The sequence below is a fragment of the Sorghum bicolor genome, chromosome 2 (assembly GCF_000003195.3).
Source record: "Sorghum bicolor cultivar BTx623 chromosome 2, Sorghum_bicolor_NCBIv3, whole genome shotgun sequence".
Classification (NCBI taxonomy): domain Eukaryota; kingdom Viridiplantae; phylum Streptophyta; class Magnoliopsida; order Poales; family Poaceae; genus Sorghum; species Sorghum bicolor.
The window spans coordinates 61,896,181-61,912,230 of NC_012871.2; the positions used below are offsets into that span (position 1 = coordinate 61,896,181).

General features: G+C 40.5%; 1 protein-coding gene across 5 annotated transcripts; it reads left to right on the forward strand.

Annotated features, from left to right (window-relative positions):
- On the forward strand, window positions 1,884-16,005 carry LOC8083226 (probable quinone oxidoreductase). 5 transcript variants are annotated; one of them, XR_002450159.1, is made up of 21 exons: window positions 1,884-2,046; window positions 2,521-2,694; window positions 3,104-3,285; window positions 3,697-3,802; window positions 4,066-4,142; window positions 4,460-4,547; window positions 5,390-5,579; window positions 6,076-6,202; window positions 6,287-6,367; window positions 6,543-6,644; window positions 8,488-8,583; window positions 8,743-8,817; window positions 9,183-9,302; window positions 9,681-9,809; window positions 9,925-13,905; window positions 14,015-14,512; window positions 14,630-14,725; window positions 14,811-14,888; window positions 15,262-15,348; window positions 15,504-15,590; window positions 15,683-15,999. XR_002450159.1 is itself a non-coding variant. In XM_021453943.1 (19 exons), exons 1-19 carry the CDS (start codon window positions 1,992-1,994, stop codon window positions 15,731-15,733), a joined length of 1,926 nt encoding a protein of 641 aa, XP_021309618.1. In that variant the 5' UTR covers window positions 1,884-1,991; the 3' UTR covers window positions 15,734-16,005. The 5 variants fall into 5 exon arrangements, 2 of the variants coding, with proteins under 2 accessions (XP_021309618.1, XP_021309620.1); XR_002450158.1 differs by having other exon boundaries at window positions 9,925-14,512; XR_002450160.1 differs by having other exon boundaries at window positions 13,476-14,512.

Here is a 16,050-nt window from a genome sequence, read left to right on the forward strand (position 1 = left end):
TACAATAAAATGTCAATATACCTGGTTGAATTAAATATAAGAATATAATCTGGCATATTGGTATACAACCAGTAAACTTCTAAATCACCTCAATGTAGGAATGTTTGTAACTGATTTGTTATTTAGGGACATGTGATAGATTCAACCATATTCCTACGATCCAAACAGCTCAAAATATTAATTCCTACGTTTTAGAACCCGTAGTTTTTTACTTTTCACTCTACCTTGTTCCTGTGTTTTTTATCATTCATCTGTTTTGCGTTCCTTCGTTCCAAACAGGCGGGCCTTGTTTAATTTCTAAAAAGTATTCAAAAATTTTCAAGATTGCCTATCACATTGAATCTTACGGCAATTGCATGAAGTACTAAATATAGACAAAAACAAAAACTAATTATACAGTTTATCTGTAATTTGCGAGATAAATCTTTTAAACCTAATTAGTTTATGATTAGATAATTTTTATCAAATACAAACAAAAGTGCTATAGTACCTAGAAGCAAAAAATTTTAGCAACTGAACAAGGCCTAAGGCCTTGTTTAAATACAATTTTTTTTTAAATTTTGATATTGTAACACTTTCATTTGTATTTGACAAATATTATCTAATTATAGACTGACTAGGTTTAAAAAATTTGTCTCGTGATTTACATGTAACCTGTGTAATTAGTTATTTTTTATCTATATTTAATGCTCCATGCATATGCCACAAGATTCGATGTGATGAAAAATCTTATAAACTTTTGTGTTTTTTAGTGCATCTAAATAGGCCCTAGTTGTAAAACAATTGCAAAATGAACATTTTAGCATTTTTGTTTGTATTTGACAAATATTGTTCAATTATAGACTAACTAGGCTCAAAAAATTCGTCTTACAAATTACAGACAAATGGTGTAATTAATTATTTTTTTAATCTATATTTGATGCTCCATATATGTGCGGCAAGTTTCGATGTGACGGAAAATCTTGAAATTTTTTATAAAATTTTTGGCAAGTAAAAAATGCTTAACTATGGATAACAGGCTCAAAAGATTCATCTTGCAAATTACAGATAAACTATACAATTAATTATTTTTTATCTATATTTAATATTTTATACATGTGTCACAAGATTCGATATGACAGTTAAAATTTTTTGGGAACTAAATTAGACCTTTGTCCTCTCTCAAATACATCTTTGTAGTACTATAGGAAGTAGACTAAAAAGGCGACTCATAGATTCTCAATATTTTGGGGTGTTTGGTTTGATATGTTAAATTTAATAGGTATTGTAGCATTTTTGTTTTATTTGATAATTAGTGTCCAATTATAGACTAATTAAACTTAAAAATTTCGTCTCGTAAATTATAGTAGTTTGTATTTAGTATTCCATGTATGTGTCTAAATATTCGATGCAATGAGAGTTAAAAAAACATGCCCTATTTTTCTCATCTCAGGTCTTGTTTAGTTTGCAAAAATTTTGGTTCGGGGGTACCGTAACACTTTCGTTTGTTTGTGACAAATATTGTTCAATTTTGAACTAACTAGGCTTAAAAGATTCATCTCGCGATTTACAGACAAACTGTGTAGTTAGTTTTTATTTTTGGCTATATTTAATGATTCATGCATGTGCCGCAAGATTCGATGTGACGAAAATAGGTTTTGGGGTGAACTAAACGAGGCCAACATTCAAATCCATCCCGCGGATCAGACTTTACGGAGAAGATCATCATTCAGAGAAAAAAGAGCTCGTGACGAGGGAGATGAACACGAGGAGATCGAGCCGGCCAGGGCGGGCAAACCGCCGTGCGCAGGCGCAGCACGGCTCCCTCGTTGCCGTCGTCAGTCCGCATCCAGCTTCTCGACAGATCCGCTGGCCCGCAGGCCGCACCACGTACTAGGGTACTATACTCTGATCTTCTCCCTTGTCCATTTGCCTCGTCTCATTTCGGCGGACTTTTTCCGAGTGTCGCCTCCTCCGCCACCCACGATCTCCCCGCCAGAGGCTCGGGTGGGATGGAGCTGAAGCCAGGCTTGTCGGCCCTCGTCACCGGCGGCGCCTCCGGCATCGGTGAGCAAGAGCAATGCCGCCTCCGCTCGCGCGCGGCGTCGATTCCGCTCCTGCCCTGGTGCAGTTGGGCCAGACCCCAATCAGCGACGGGCTCCGTAGCCTGGCCCGTCGAGACGTTGAGTGCACGATCGAGTCTGTGGGTTTCTCCTTGCCTCGATAAAACCCTCTGCTTCGCCATCGGCTGTGCTGCAGCTGCTCCAGAGATGCGGGTCTCCTAGCCATGGATTTGATAGTCTCTCCGTCCACCATTGGACAGCCTGCACTGGTTCACATTTCACCTAGTACAACTTCTGGTGAGGCAGAGACACATACACACTTCGACGAGAGACGGGAGCATAGGCTGTAGGCTCATAGGATAAGCACGACATCACTACGTCCTCCATTTATTTATTTCGTTTTGTGCAGGGTAGCGATTTTATTTACTATATATTCCTGGTAATGTGTTGGCTGACAGTTTCGCTTCTGTTCTTCAAGGGAAAGCTCTATGCATTGCTCTTTCAAGGAAGGGTCTGTTTGTGACTGTCATTGATTTCTCTGAAGAAAACGGAAGAGAAGTTGTTTCGGTAGTTCAAAAGGAAAACAAACATATTCATCAATATGCTAGAGTTCCATCTGCCATATTCATCAAGTGTGATGTTACCAATGGAGGTAAGTTCTTGCAGGGGATGAAGATTAATCTTCTGCAGTACTTAGATTGTCCAAACTACTCATTTGAGTTGTTCTATTGATGTTTGGTGCTATGTTTTGACCGCAACATAGTGCATAATTCAAGTAACTGCATACAACTGTCATTGACTGAAAATATCATAAATGTTCTTCAGAAATGTACTTATTATATAGGGTTTTTAGGATAATGTGAAACACTGTCAAATTGCATGCCGCAGGGACATATCCATCATACCTTTGTCTCCTAGAATATCGTTACTTTGGGGCTATGGTAATTGGCTTTATTGCTCTCATTGGATGTTCGCTGATTTCAGCACTTCACTGGAACCGTAATTTCTTCTGCCCTCCTATTTGCCATGATCTTAAAGATTTACACTGGTTTGACATGTAGATGCTCTTGCTGCTGCTTTTCGGAAACATGTGGACACGTTTGGTGGACTAGATATCTGCATCAACTGTGCTGGATTTGTCAATAAATCATTGGTTTACGATGATAAATCTGATGGAACTTCCACTTGGAGGCGTGCTGTAAATGTGAATCTTGTTGCTGTTATCGATGGTACTCGCATTGCAGTAAGCCTCACATCAACTGTGTCTGTTGTAGTAGAACTGCAGTAACACCGAGTGCTGCTCCTGTGCTCCTATTTGTGGCCTTTGTTGAATGCATATATATTTCAATTTCTACTGATACTATTATTTAAGAAGTACTATCTTTTTCCAGTACTATTGCCCTGATTGAAGGATAAGGGGTAACAGTTTTATCAGAATATAGCATGTCCTTGTCCCTGGAGAACAAGAAGTAGGATAATTTTGGATCGGTGACATTGAGAATTTGTAGATCATTCTTGCATTATCTGCAAATTTCGAAATTTTCATCTTCGTACTATTTCAAGACATAACAGCAATTTTCATACAAGTTATCTGTACTTATGTTTTACATAATAAAACTGTATACTACTAATATTGTTTTTTTTTCCACAAAAGTCTCAAGTAATGCGATCCCAGAAGAAGCCTGGTGTCATAATAAATATTGGCTCAGTTGCTGGCATATATCCTATGAGCTATGAACCAGTGTATAGCGGGACAAAAGGTTTGTTTCTTACTCAAGACAGATATACTATCCATATGCTGAGTGTGTTGGCAGCAGAGCAGTTGCAACATGGAGCTAGTTTTGGATTTATCTAATACTATTGATTCGTTGAAAATAATTCACCCAATGATTACTTGATTAGTTTAGCCCAAGTTACACAAACCACAACTTGTAGGTATATTCAGATTTGATCGATGTAAAGCTCAATGCTAAACGGTTTGGCATGTGTGTACTTTGTGTGACCTCAAACTTAATTTTTGTAGGGGGTGTGGTTATGTTTACAAGATCACTTGCTCCACTGAAGCGGCATGGCATTCGTGTCAATGTACTGTGCCCTGAGGTATTAAGATTTGCATAACTGGATGCATATATAGCTAATTATTTCTAGTAGAGCATAAGTAAAATCAGAAAGACATGAGTTTTGACCCCAAAAAAAAAGTGTGGCTGCTCACTAGCTGGTGTCTCATGGTGAAGGGATCAAGGGACAATAAATAAAGTTAAAGATGTATGAACATGAACTTGAACTAATAGCTTGTAAAATCAAAAGAAGGCTGGTAGGACAAGGACAATAGTGAGCAGCTCCCTGCGTATTTGAGGGAAAAAATATTTTAAGAGTCTTATTTACCTTAGATTTATTTTTTGCACTGATGTATGCAGTTTGTCCAAACTAATATGGGAGAACAAGTAAATCGTGTACTTGTGGACGCGCTTGGTGGATTTTTAAAGGTGGAGGATGTTGTTAATGGTAAGCTATTTCTCACCTAGTTAGGTTGTACTCCCTCTCTGTCAATGTAGAATGTATCTTGGCGGCAGGGAAAAGTCTTCCAAAGTAGATCTGGACTCCTATTTCTTTAAAATATATATTGCCAATTGTTATAAAATCAACACCATCTTAAAAGTACTTTGAGTACAAATCTATTTTGGATTTTTGAACTTACAGTAACAAGTAAAAATGCATATAATTTGATTAACTGTTGGTCAAAACTTGTAGAATTTGACTTTTCCCTAGTCAAAATACAGCTTACATGGATGAATGAAGGGAGCAATTATTATTTTTTACTTTATTGTCTAATATTTTTCGCGTAATAGTTATGTCATGATCACAACTGGTTACCAACTTACCATTGAACCTTAGATGAACCATGCTAATGTTCAGTTGAGATGGGCTGCTTTAGATGATGACCTCAATTCGGGCATTCATGCATGTTATGTGAAATAGGTATACATAAATTGACTCCTAAATTGCAGCATGGTCTCCTATTTTGGGCTGTAGGTTAACAATTTCGCCACAAATAAAAAAATGAATAGTTATGTTACATTATTTTCCTACCAGAATGGGGCAATTTTGGTAGGCCAACCATCTGTTCTACCAGGTATGTTACCTCCCTTGATTTCCTTGTATAAATGCAGCGCTCAAATTCATGGACCCAAGCAACAAAATTATGCAAGCTTAAGGGTCAGTCGTTATTAATGTCCATGGTTGTATATATCTCTTACATGATGTTTCCTGCATGTACAATTAAAAAAAAGGATGATATCTTTTTTTCCCCGTTTTACCTGAAAACCCCCCTTTTTTATTTGAATTAGGTGCATTTGAGCTTATAGAAGATGAGAGCAAAGCTGGTGCTTGCCTTTGGATATCTAAACGTAAAGGGATGGTTTACTGGCCAACATCAGAAATAGAAAAAAATTACCTTGTTTATTCCTCGAAATCAAAAAAGGAAATAGTAAAGAATAGATTTCCTAGTATCCAAGCACCTGAATACTTTCAGAAGATGTAAGTAGTCTTGCTATGTTTGATTTATATTGTTCTAATAGCTTGTTGAATGTACTTATTCTGCTCAAGGGATTGTTGAAGGATATACTCTGATGTTCTGATTTCTGTTCCTTCTCAAGCTATGGGATTTTCCTGTTTCTGTTCTTTTCTCATTTTTATAGCTCTGGGGTTGACAGTTACTAGTGGAATATCAGGCTAAATAGCGGAGCATTTATCCACTGCTATTTCATTTTTGTCACATCCAGAGCAAAATATGGATTACAATGGAAGTTTAGTTCTTGAACCCTTTTCTTTTCAAGAACAAGGAACATGATATGGATGTAGTTCCAGGAATCTATGTAAAAGTATTGCCTATAGTAATAACTAATCAATTTTATATGTTTTAGAAGTATCGTAACACCAATAGCTGGTCCATTTCATAGTATCTAGTTAACTATATTCCTAATAATGGCCAACATCCTGTCAGTTCTTACATATCTTTATGGTCCTTTTGTAGTGTTGTTCACACACTCAGCCATAATTTCCGGAATGCTACAAGGCTTGAGCGTGTGCGCCTGAGATTACCCATTGAACCGCACAGCGCTCTAGTCAAAATTATATATGCTGGTGTAAATGCTAGTGATGTAAGTCCTTGCATTTGTATTTTTGAATTTCTCTTTTTTATTCCCATTGCTTAAGCTATATCAGAAGATAATGATATGTTTCAGGTAAACTTCAGTTCTGGTCGTTATTTCAGAGCTAATGGTAAAGAAGCTGCTTCGTACCTTCCATTTGATGCTGGTTTTGAGGTAAAAAAAACTGGTGCTTTTCATAATTCCATGCTCAGTCTGTTCTTTTTGCCACATTAACACATCTGTGTTATGCATGCTTGCATTTTGTGTTTACGACATTTTATTGGAATTTTCATTGCCTTTCTACTATTATAAGTTTTACCAGATTCTGTCTTTAAAAATATAAATGCAGGCCGTGGGAATTGTTGCTTCTGCTGGAGATTTGGTGAAACATATCACAGTTGGCACTCCTGTGGCCCTTATGACTTTTGGAAGCTATGCTGAATTCATGCTGGTATTGCTTTCTATGCCTCTTTTTTTATTACACGACTAGCATGGTGCCAAGTATTGCAACAAATCTTGAATAAATGACCAATTGAGCCATTAACTACTTGCAAATAACTATTGGTGTGAATAGCTGCTTGCATTAGCCTTATCCTGCATTAGACCTTATGCAGCAAGCCCAAGACAACGTAAATGTATGTAATGTTTCGGTTTGGTTGTCCTGCACATGCAACCTGCGTTTGGTAAGATTGGGTTTTGTTGCTTACATTGTGTAATGTTCTAAGGCGGGGGGAGGTGAGAAGATTTTATTTTTGTGTCCTATCGGCTTGTGCCAATCTGCAATGTCTTACACGACCAAATCTGTCTTATTAGCTAATGTTGCATTGGACTTGTTTTGAGCACTATACAAACCTGCATAATAGTTAAATATGCTAGCGGTCCATGAAGTTGTCACGGTATGCGACTTAGGCACATGATCTATGCAAATGCATTTTTGGGTCATTAGAGTTGTCCAATGGTCCACCTTGGGTCCATGTTACCCATGTTAGCACTTAGCAGCCTATGTGGTGTGCTGATGTAGACACTGGCTCATGGTATCAGCATGTCATGTACATCTTGTTTCTCTTCTCCCTTCCCCTACTCTCTCTCTCTTACTCACACTCTCTCTCCCTCGTCCCCCTCTCCCTCCCTCTGTATGTCTCTCTCCCTTTCCCCCTCTCTCTCCTTCGCTCTCCCTCTCCCTTCTCTGCAACTTCCAGCAGTGCTTGGCTGATGTCTCCTCACCGTTGACCATGGTCAGGGATGAGGGCACGTGGAGATGGCGGCAATTGAATGCTTCAACTAGTGCATGGATGACATGTGGGCCCTATGGGTCAGTGTCGAGGTTGGTGATGCCACGTAGGTAAGGTGTTGGCATGGGTAACATGGACCAAGATGCACCATTTGACAAGTTTAATGATCCGGAAATGTGTTTTTAGAGTTCATCGACCTAAGTGCCTAAGTGCCACACCATGACAAGTTCATGGACTGATGGTGTATTTAACCTCTAAGATAAATTACCTAGGAAAAAGTCTACATAACCCCCTCAACTATACATGGTGGACTACTTCACCCCCTGAACTATAAAACTGGATTTTCTACCCCTTGAACTTTCCAAAACCGGTCAAATAACCCCCTCAAGCGGTTTTGGACGGTGGTTTTGTTATAGCGACGATGGTTTTGTCTTTTCCTTTTTTTTATTTATTTCCACTGAATCTTTGAAAAAACATAGTAAATCATAGAAAAATCTTAAAATGAAAAATCCAATTTTGTTGGACTCCACATGAGTAGATCTACACAATGAACATATAATATTGTATGCTTTAGTACAAAGTTTTTGCTATAGCTTTAGATCTATGCATTTCTATAATTAATTGGAATAATTCATAGATCTAAAGCTACAACAAAAACTTTGTACTAAAGCATACCATATTATATGTTCGCTGTGTAGATCTACTCATGTGGAGTCCAACAAAATTGGATTTTTCATTTTATGATTTTTCTGTGATTTACTATGATTTTTCAAAGTTTCAATGATAATAGAAAAGACAAAACCACCATCAGTATAGCAAAACCACCATCCAAAACCGCTTGAGGGGGTTATTTAACCGGTTTTGGAAATTTTAGGGATCCGGTTTTATAGTTCAGGGTTGAAGTAGTCCACCCTGTATAGTTGAGGGGGTTAGACTTTTTCCAATTACGTACCAACCTGTGACCTTTATCCTTCGTCGAGTGAGATCTTCTCTAACCTCTTTTGGACACCATTACTGCTGACAGTAACATATTTTTTGCTTTATATAAATTTCTGATGGAAGATTTCAGCCAAAAGTCTTATTCCAGTGCCAAGACCAGACCCAGAGGTGGTCGCTATGTTAACATCAGGATTGACTGCATCCATCGCTCTTGAAAAGGTTCTATTTCTCTCCAGATTTGTCTTTTTTTCCCACTGTCAGCATATGCCATGTATTTGAGCCCTATTGTGTTCACATAAGATTCAAATTCCATGTTTGAAGATATAATTTTATTCCTTGCTTATGTGGATTCGATTTATTCTGGATTTCTTCCATTAGGCTGGTCAAATGACATCTGGACAGGTTGTTTTAGTCACTGCAGCTGCTGGTGGAACAGGACAATTTGCTGTTCAGGTGAGCTGATGACACTGATGAACTATGATTATGCCTGTTTCATGTAATGCTCCATTGCTTGTCTACTTCTGTAGTTTAATAAATAAAGGTGGTGCAGTTATATGTTCTGCATTATTTTTTGAATTTGCACATGATAACTGTATCATGAAAGCTAGAACACATCTTTGAATCTTTCCTAGTTAACTAATGCTTAGGATCATGTTCTGGCCACTTGCATTACCTTTTTGTTGCATTCAACATGATATTTGGAGGATACAGGTAACTTTATCTTATTTTGTTCTTCTCCTTTGTGTTTATTATTCTCTATTTTTAAGAAAATTTCATAGACTTTGAAGTCTAAATGTTCTTTTGTTCTGAATATACAGCTTGCAAAATTAGCAGGCAACAAGGTTGTAGCCACATGTGGAGGTGAAAGTAAATCTACGTTTCTGACTTCCTTAGGAGTTGATCGAGTTATCAACTACCGAAGTGAAAAGATCAAAGATGTAAGTTTTTGTTCCAGCCTTTCGTATTTATTTTTCATACTCCAGCTATTTATAATGCAGAGTTTGTTGTTTATATTTCAAATGTTTAATCTAACATTTCTTTTGGTTCCTTTCTGTGCTGATATTAGTGTGTTATTTATTGATATTCTAGTTCACATTTATGTTGTCTGGTTGTGTTCCAACTTACCAGGTAGCAGGGTAAAATCCTGAAAGTAACATTATCCTTACACTTGAATGACTTTGACAATGTGTGGTGCATCATTTTTTTTCTTGAGAATGCTTGAATTACATATTTACATTTATACTCAAATCCATATAGAATATATACAGTCAGTCAGAGTACTGCTCAATAAGGACTGTTCCAATGTTCAATTCCAGGTCCTGAAAAAAGAGTTTCCAAGAGGGGTCGATATCATATATGAATCAGTAGGTGGAGAAACATTTGATGTGTGTCTGAATGCTCTAGCAGTCTATGGACGTCTCATTGTAATTGGTATGATCTCTCAGGTATAATTTTGAATTTTGGCAGGCTCTGTACCTTGCATTCATCGATTTATTATGTGCTCTGAATGGTGACTCCAGTGGGTAATACAGAATTTTTTTTTTTTGAACGCAATGGCAGGAGCTCTGCCTTTCAATTAAGGTAAGGAAAGAGAGTTTATGTACAAGCAAAGGCACTCCAAAAGGAGGGTTTAAGGCCCCCAGAAACAGGGACACTCCCCAGGGCCAAAACAGCGGCTAAACATAAGCGAAAGCTCTCTTCCTTTGCTCTATATCTTCCTTTATTCTTGTGGCCACTTGCGACACTGTTTCTATGGCGTTGTTGAAGATTCTCCTGTTTCTCTCTTTCCAAATGTTCCAAAAGGTGTAGATTACTACCCCATTGAGTCTTCTGCGTTCGAAACTAGGCACCTTCCTTGCCGCCTCTTCCCACCATGCTCTAATATGGATGGGGTTGGCCTGAGGCTGCTGCTGTTGTTGTAGTTCAGTGAAGTTTTCCCAGGAGAGGATTTGATCCCAAACCGCCTTAGCAAAAGGGCAACATAGGCATAGGTGGAGGCCGGTTTCAAGGGGACCGTTGCACAACACACAGTTTGCTTGGTGTGGCCATCCTCTCTTTTGTAGGTTGTGCGCCGTAAGAATTTTATCTTGCACCAAAATCCAGGCAAAGATCTTGCATTTGTTCTCCACTTGTGCTTTCCAAATGAGTTCATTACTGAACATGACGACGGAGCCTTTGAATTGAATTCTATAAGCCGAACGGGTGGAGTAGATCCCATCCTGTGTCCAACGCCAAGTGATGGAGTCCTTAACGCCCTCCTGAAGCTGCACATCCTGAATACGTATCCAAAGGGACACAAATTCCTCTAAGTGAACAGTCGAGGTGATTTTCCCCCTTAGCGAGCGCATCCAACTATTGTTTCTGAGCTCTTGTTGCACTGTTCGGTTTTTCCTCAACACAAGCTGAAACAAATTTGGGGCTAGGTACCTTGGAGCTTCACCATCAAGCCAGTTATGGTGCCAAAATCGAGTCTTTGCGCCATCACCCAGAGTTATTGTGGTTGAGGAGTTGAAGAGAAGACGATCAACATTAGTACATGGAAGTTCTGAGCCAATCCATGGCTTGGAGTCCTCTGTCCATTGTTGCCAAAGCCAACGCAATCGAAGGGCTCTCCCAAATCTATCAAGGTCAGGAACGCCTAAGCCCCCAAGGTTTTTGGGTCTGGTAACTGTTGGCCAGTTAACCAGGCAGTGACTGCCATTAGCATTCTCCTCCCCCTTCCATAAGAATGATCTCCTGATTTTGTCGATCTTCTTTCTAGCCCATGCCGCTAGGGGGAATACTGTGAGGTGGTAGGTTGGCATGGAGGAGAGGACTGAAGTTACTAGAGTGAGGCGTCCCGCTTTGTTTAACCATCTTCCTTTCCATTTGGGTAACCTTTGTCCAATACGCTCAATGAGAGGTTGCACATGGACCTTTTTCAAAGATCTGGTATGGAGTTGCAGCCCTAGATATTTGCATGGAAAGGTACCTCTAGTACCGGCGAAGGGTGATAGGACTTGGTCTAAATCAACATTTTCACATCTGATTGCATGCACAGAACTTTTTTCCAAATTAATGTGTAGTCCTGAGAAGGTGCCGAATGCCTGTAGAATAATTTTGACAGCTTCCATATCTTCTTTTATTGGGTTGATGAAAAGAGCTGCATCATCGGCATACATAGAGGTTCTCCATTTGGCTGCCATGGAGGGTAAGGGGGTGAGTATCCCATGTTGGGTCGCTTGGTCAAGCAAGCGTTGAAGCGGGTCCATAGCCATTATGAAAAGCATAGGTGAAAGCGGATCACCCTGCCGGACACCTCTGGCATGGCAAAAGGTGGGTCCTTGTCGCCCGTTGAGCAAGGTTGTCGAAGTGGATGTACGGAAGAGAATAGATATCCATTCACGCCAGCGTGGTCCGAATCCCAGGGCCTGTAGGATCTCAAGTAAGTAACCCCAATTCACTGTATCAAAGGCTTTGTGGATGTCCAGCTTCAAGAACAAAGCTGGAATCTTCTGACTGTGTAGCTTTCGCACTGCTCCCTGAACATAAAGAAAATTATCATGGATGCTTCTCTTTTTTATGAATGCACTCTGGCAATTGGAGACAAGTGAGTTCAGTCGAGGGGCTAGTCTGTTAGCTAGCATCTTGGAGAAGATCTTTGCAATGCTATGAATGAGGCTGATGGGCCTAAAATCACTGACTCTCGCTGCATCAGATTTTTTGGGTAGAAGGACAATGCATGCAGAGTTTAGCCATTCAAAACCCTGGGCATTCATTATGAACAGGCTGTTTATGGCAGCCATAACATCATCTTTAATAATTTCCCAGCAAGCTTTGAAGAAAGCACCAGTGAAGCCATCCGGTCCTGGCGCTTTGTCTGTAGGCATGGAATTTATAGTATTTTTTACCTCTTCCAGGGAGAAAGGCAGTTCCAAGTCTGAAAGATCATGTTGGGTGTAACCAAGAGATTGCCAATTGATGGTTGTGGTTCTTGGAATCGTAGAGCCAATGTGATTTTTGAAATAATCCCCTATCACTTTTTCTTTTTCTTCATGGGCAATCGCAATCCCCTCATCCGTGTGTAGACAATGTATGTAGTTCTTTCTCCGACGCGCACTGGCTCGGATGTGGAAAAATTTGGTGTTGGCATCCCCACAACGGATGTATGTGAGCCTCGATCTTTGTCTGATTCTTGATTTTTCAATGGCTGCGAGTTCCATACTGCGGACTTTGAGGCGCCGGCATAGGTGAAGCTCCATATCAGTGAGCAACCTATGCTCTTGAGCTGCTTCTAATTGCAACAGGACTTCTTTCACTATGGCTAGCTGCATCTTAGTGTCTCCTATTTTTTCTTTCTTCCAACGTTTGATTCCTTTAGCCACACGTGCCATTTTGATATGTAAGCGTTTCATAGGAAGAGCAGAGGCAACCGGCCTGTTCCAAATGCTTTGGACAAGCTCCTGGAAGCCATCCATCTTAGTCCAAAAATTTTCGAACCTGAATGAAGTGTTCTGATGGTGGTCAAGCTCTCCTTGCAGCAGCAACGGGGTGTGGTCTGACATGAGAGATGGTAGGGAGTGCAAGAAACAGCTGGGGAAGATCAGTTCCCACTCCGGAGTGCATAGGAGTCTATCAATTCTAGTGAGTGTTGGGGTGTCCTGCTGATTGCTCCAAGTGAAGCGGCGTCCATTCAGCTTGATTTCTTTTAGCTTTAAGTGATTGATCGTGGCCCTAAATGCTCCCATGAGCCGCTGGTTTAGGTTGGAGTTGTTCTTGTCTTCCGCTTGGTAGATTAGATTAAAATCACCCAGGATGAGCCATCTGTTGTGTTCCGGTGGAGGAATGTTCTTTAATTCTTGGAGGAATTGAAGTTTGGCTGCATCACCTTGTGGACCGTATACGACTGTAATTTGCCACTTTGTCCCATCCGCCCTCATGGTGATTTGTGCAGTTATTGCATTCATGGTTAGTTCAACATCAGAGAGGTCGAAGAAGTCTTCATTTACCGCAAGGAGAATGCCTCCCCGAGTTTGTTCAGCCGGGAGCGTAGTATAGGAGTTGACAAATTTTGCTCCTACTGTACGGCTCACCACATTTTGATCTATAAGCTGCATCTTTGTTTCTTGTAGACACACAATGGTGGCCCCGGTGCTTTTCACTAACTCGCTCACCGAGTCTTGCCGGACGCCGTCGTTCAAGCCCCTGACGTTCCAGTTAAGAATTTGACAGTTTTGTTGTGCCATAAAAACAAGCAAGAGACCCTTGTATCAGCAGAACATATGGAGGGAGGTAAACTGCAGGCGAGCTGTAGGTTGCAGGAAAAACATAGCCAATTAATCTGAGACACATGCACTTGAAAACAACAAGCTGGAGGTGCCGATTAATCTGAAGGCCAGTGGCTGCCGGCGCGGTGATACAATGTAACAAATTCTTGCGTACAGAGATGCTGCTACAGCGAACTGCTAGGTGGAGGAGCTTCCCAGTTTGATGGGGAGGCGACTGTAGGCCTCTGGCTGTCACCCCATTCAACCCACAGAACTGGAAGCATACAAACTGAAGGTCGACTCTAGTTGTGGAGCTCCTGGAGTGCTGATGTTTTTCTAACATTAATACATTAGGTGACACTTAGCCGTCAGCGGTTTCTAAGCTTGTGGAGTGGTTGCTGCAGCTGCTGCGTCAAGGCCGCACAGAGCCGTCAGAGCCTTCACAACGGCGTCGGTGAGTGGCCCCTTGAACAAATAGAAGTAGCGCAGCAGCAGGTCGTCGTGGCTGAGTCCTTCATTGTCGAGGATGCCCAGCCTTTTCATGAGCACCTGTCGAGCCTTGGCTTGAGTGTCGCCCCTTGGCCAATTTCTGGCTGCTATGCGCACACTCCTGCGTGCTGGAGCCGCCGCCCTCTTGCATCGCTGCGACGGGCTGGCTCTGCGTGGTGGGACCTGCAAGATGGGTTGGGGTAGGGGGTGTGAAATTCCCTCTACAAACTCAGTCACAGCCATCGTAGTAGCAGTTGAGCTGTCTCCAGCAGCCTGTACCTCCGAAACTTCGGAAGCCTGCTCCGGAAGTTGCTGCTGAAGTCCATGTGCCGTGCGTCCACGGCGCGAGCAGGATGCGGTTGAGCCTCGACCGCGGCGCCTGGAGTATGTGCTCTGAATGGTGACTCCAGTGGGTAATACAGAATAAGTCAAAATTATTATGTACTTGATCAAAGAAAAATTTTCGCATATTAAAAGTACTGAGGAGTTGAGGTGCTGATCTGAAATCGTACAATTTTCATTTGGTGCAGTTAATAAACATGCTTTGGGCTTATACCATCTGTTCCTAGGAAAGATTTTTTATCTATTGAGATCATGCTTATAGTTACCTGAGCTTGTGTTGGAAGGTAGCCTAAATAATTTATCAAGATACTGTACATTGTAGCGAAAAATATGTCAGTTGGTAGTGAACAATGTTTTATATGTTTTCAGTATCAAGGAGAGGGAGGATGGAAGCCACAGAATTACACTGGACTATGTGAGAAGATTCTTGGGAAAAGTCAGACTGTGGTATGTGCGTCCTGAATAACACCAGAAGTCCAGAACTCAATATGAATGCACTGCCCATAGTATGTTGTATGTTACTTAATAATTGTTGACAAAGTGGCATTGGCGTTTCAAAAATGTGATGTTCGTTAGTCATAAGATTTGCTGATTTGATCAAAACTGCATGCATGTACTTCACATTAAATGGGACAGACCCTGAGGATTTTACACAGATCATAGTTATCACACACTGAACCTAGTATCTAGTATAATGCAAATTTTAAAAGTATGCCTCTCATTGACTACCACAACCAGATCTAGAAAAAGAAGTGCTTGTAAAGCCACTGCAACAACAAATGAGGCCTAAAATTATAAGATCTTATCTTTCTAATTTCAGGCTGGATTTTTCCTGATTCAATATGCGCACCTGTGGAAAGATCATCTTGAAAAATTGCTTAACCTTTATGCCTCTGGAAAGCTAAAGGTATGGTTCACATTTGTACCTCTTTTGCTACAACGAGCAATGGTTCCTTTCTTAATGCAAAACCATGACCTCATATTTTTCATCTGTTCGTTTTGTGTTTGTGAAACCATACTCATATTTTTCAACTTCAACTAACCACACGCTGCATATAACAGGTTTTCGTTGACCCCAAGAAATTCATGGGTGTTTCTTCCGTGGCAGATGCAGTAGAATATCTCCACTCTGGCAGGAGTGTTGGCAAGGTACGACGGTTTCTACAAGCCTAATAATATAAGAACATATGAAGCTATTTTTGTTATAAGCAACTTGCCATTTTTCAATGTTACCTTTTCAGGTCGTTGTTTGCATGGATCCATCCTATGGCCAGACCCTTGCTAAGCTATAATGTGTACTTTGGAGCATATGGGCTGCAATTTCAGCAGAAGATTCTTCTTCAGGTTTACTGTGTACTGAATTACTGATGCGTAGAGTTACGCCGTATGTTGGGAATTGGCAGCACGTAGCTCGCTTGTCCAAGTTTGCAGTGCACGGACTAGGACGGGTGAAAATTGGAAGGAAATCGAATAAGCCAGGTGGCTGTTTGTTTAAATAAAGTGCTCTGCTCTATTGTGAACTCTTTTGGATAAATAAATGAAACTTCAGTGGATATTATTATCAGTCTCCAGTACTGTTCTATAAGAGGAAAACACTGTTGAATGTTTT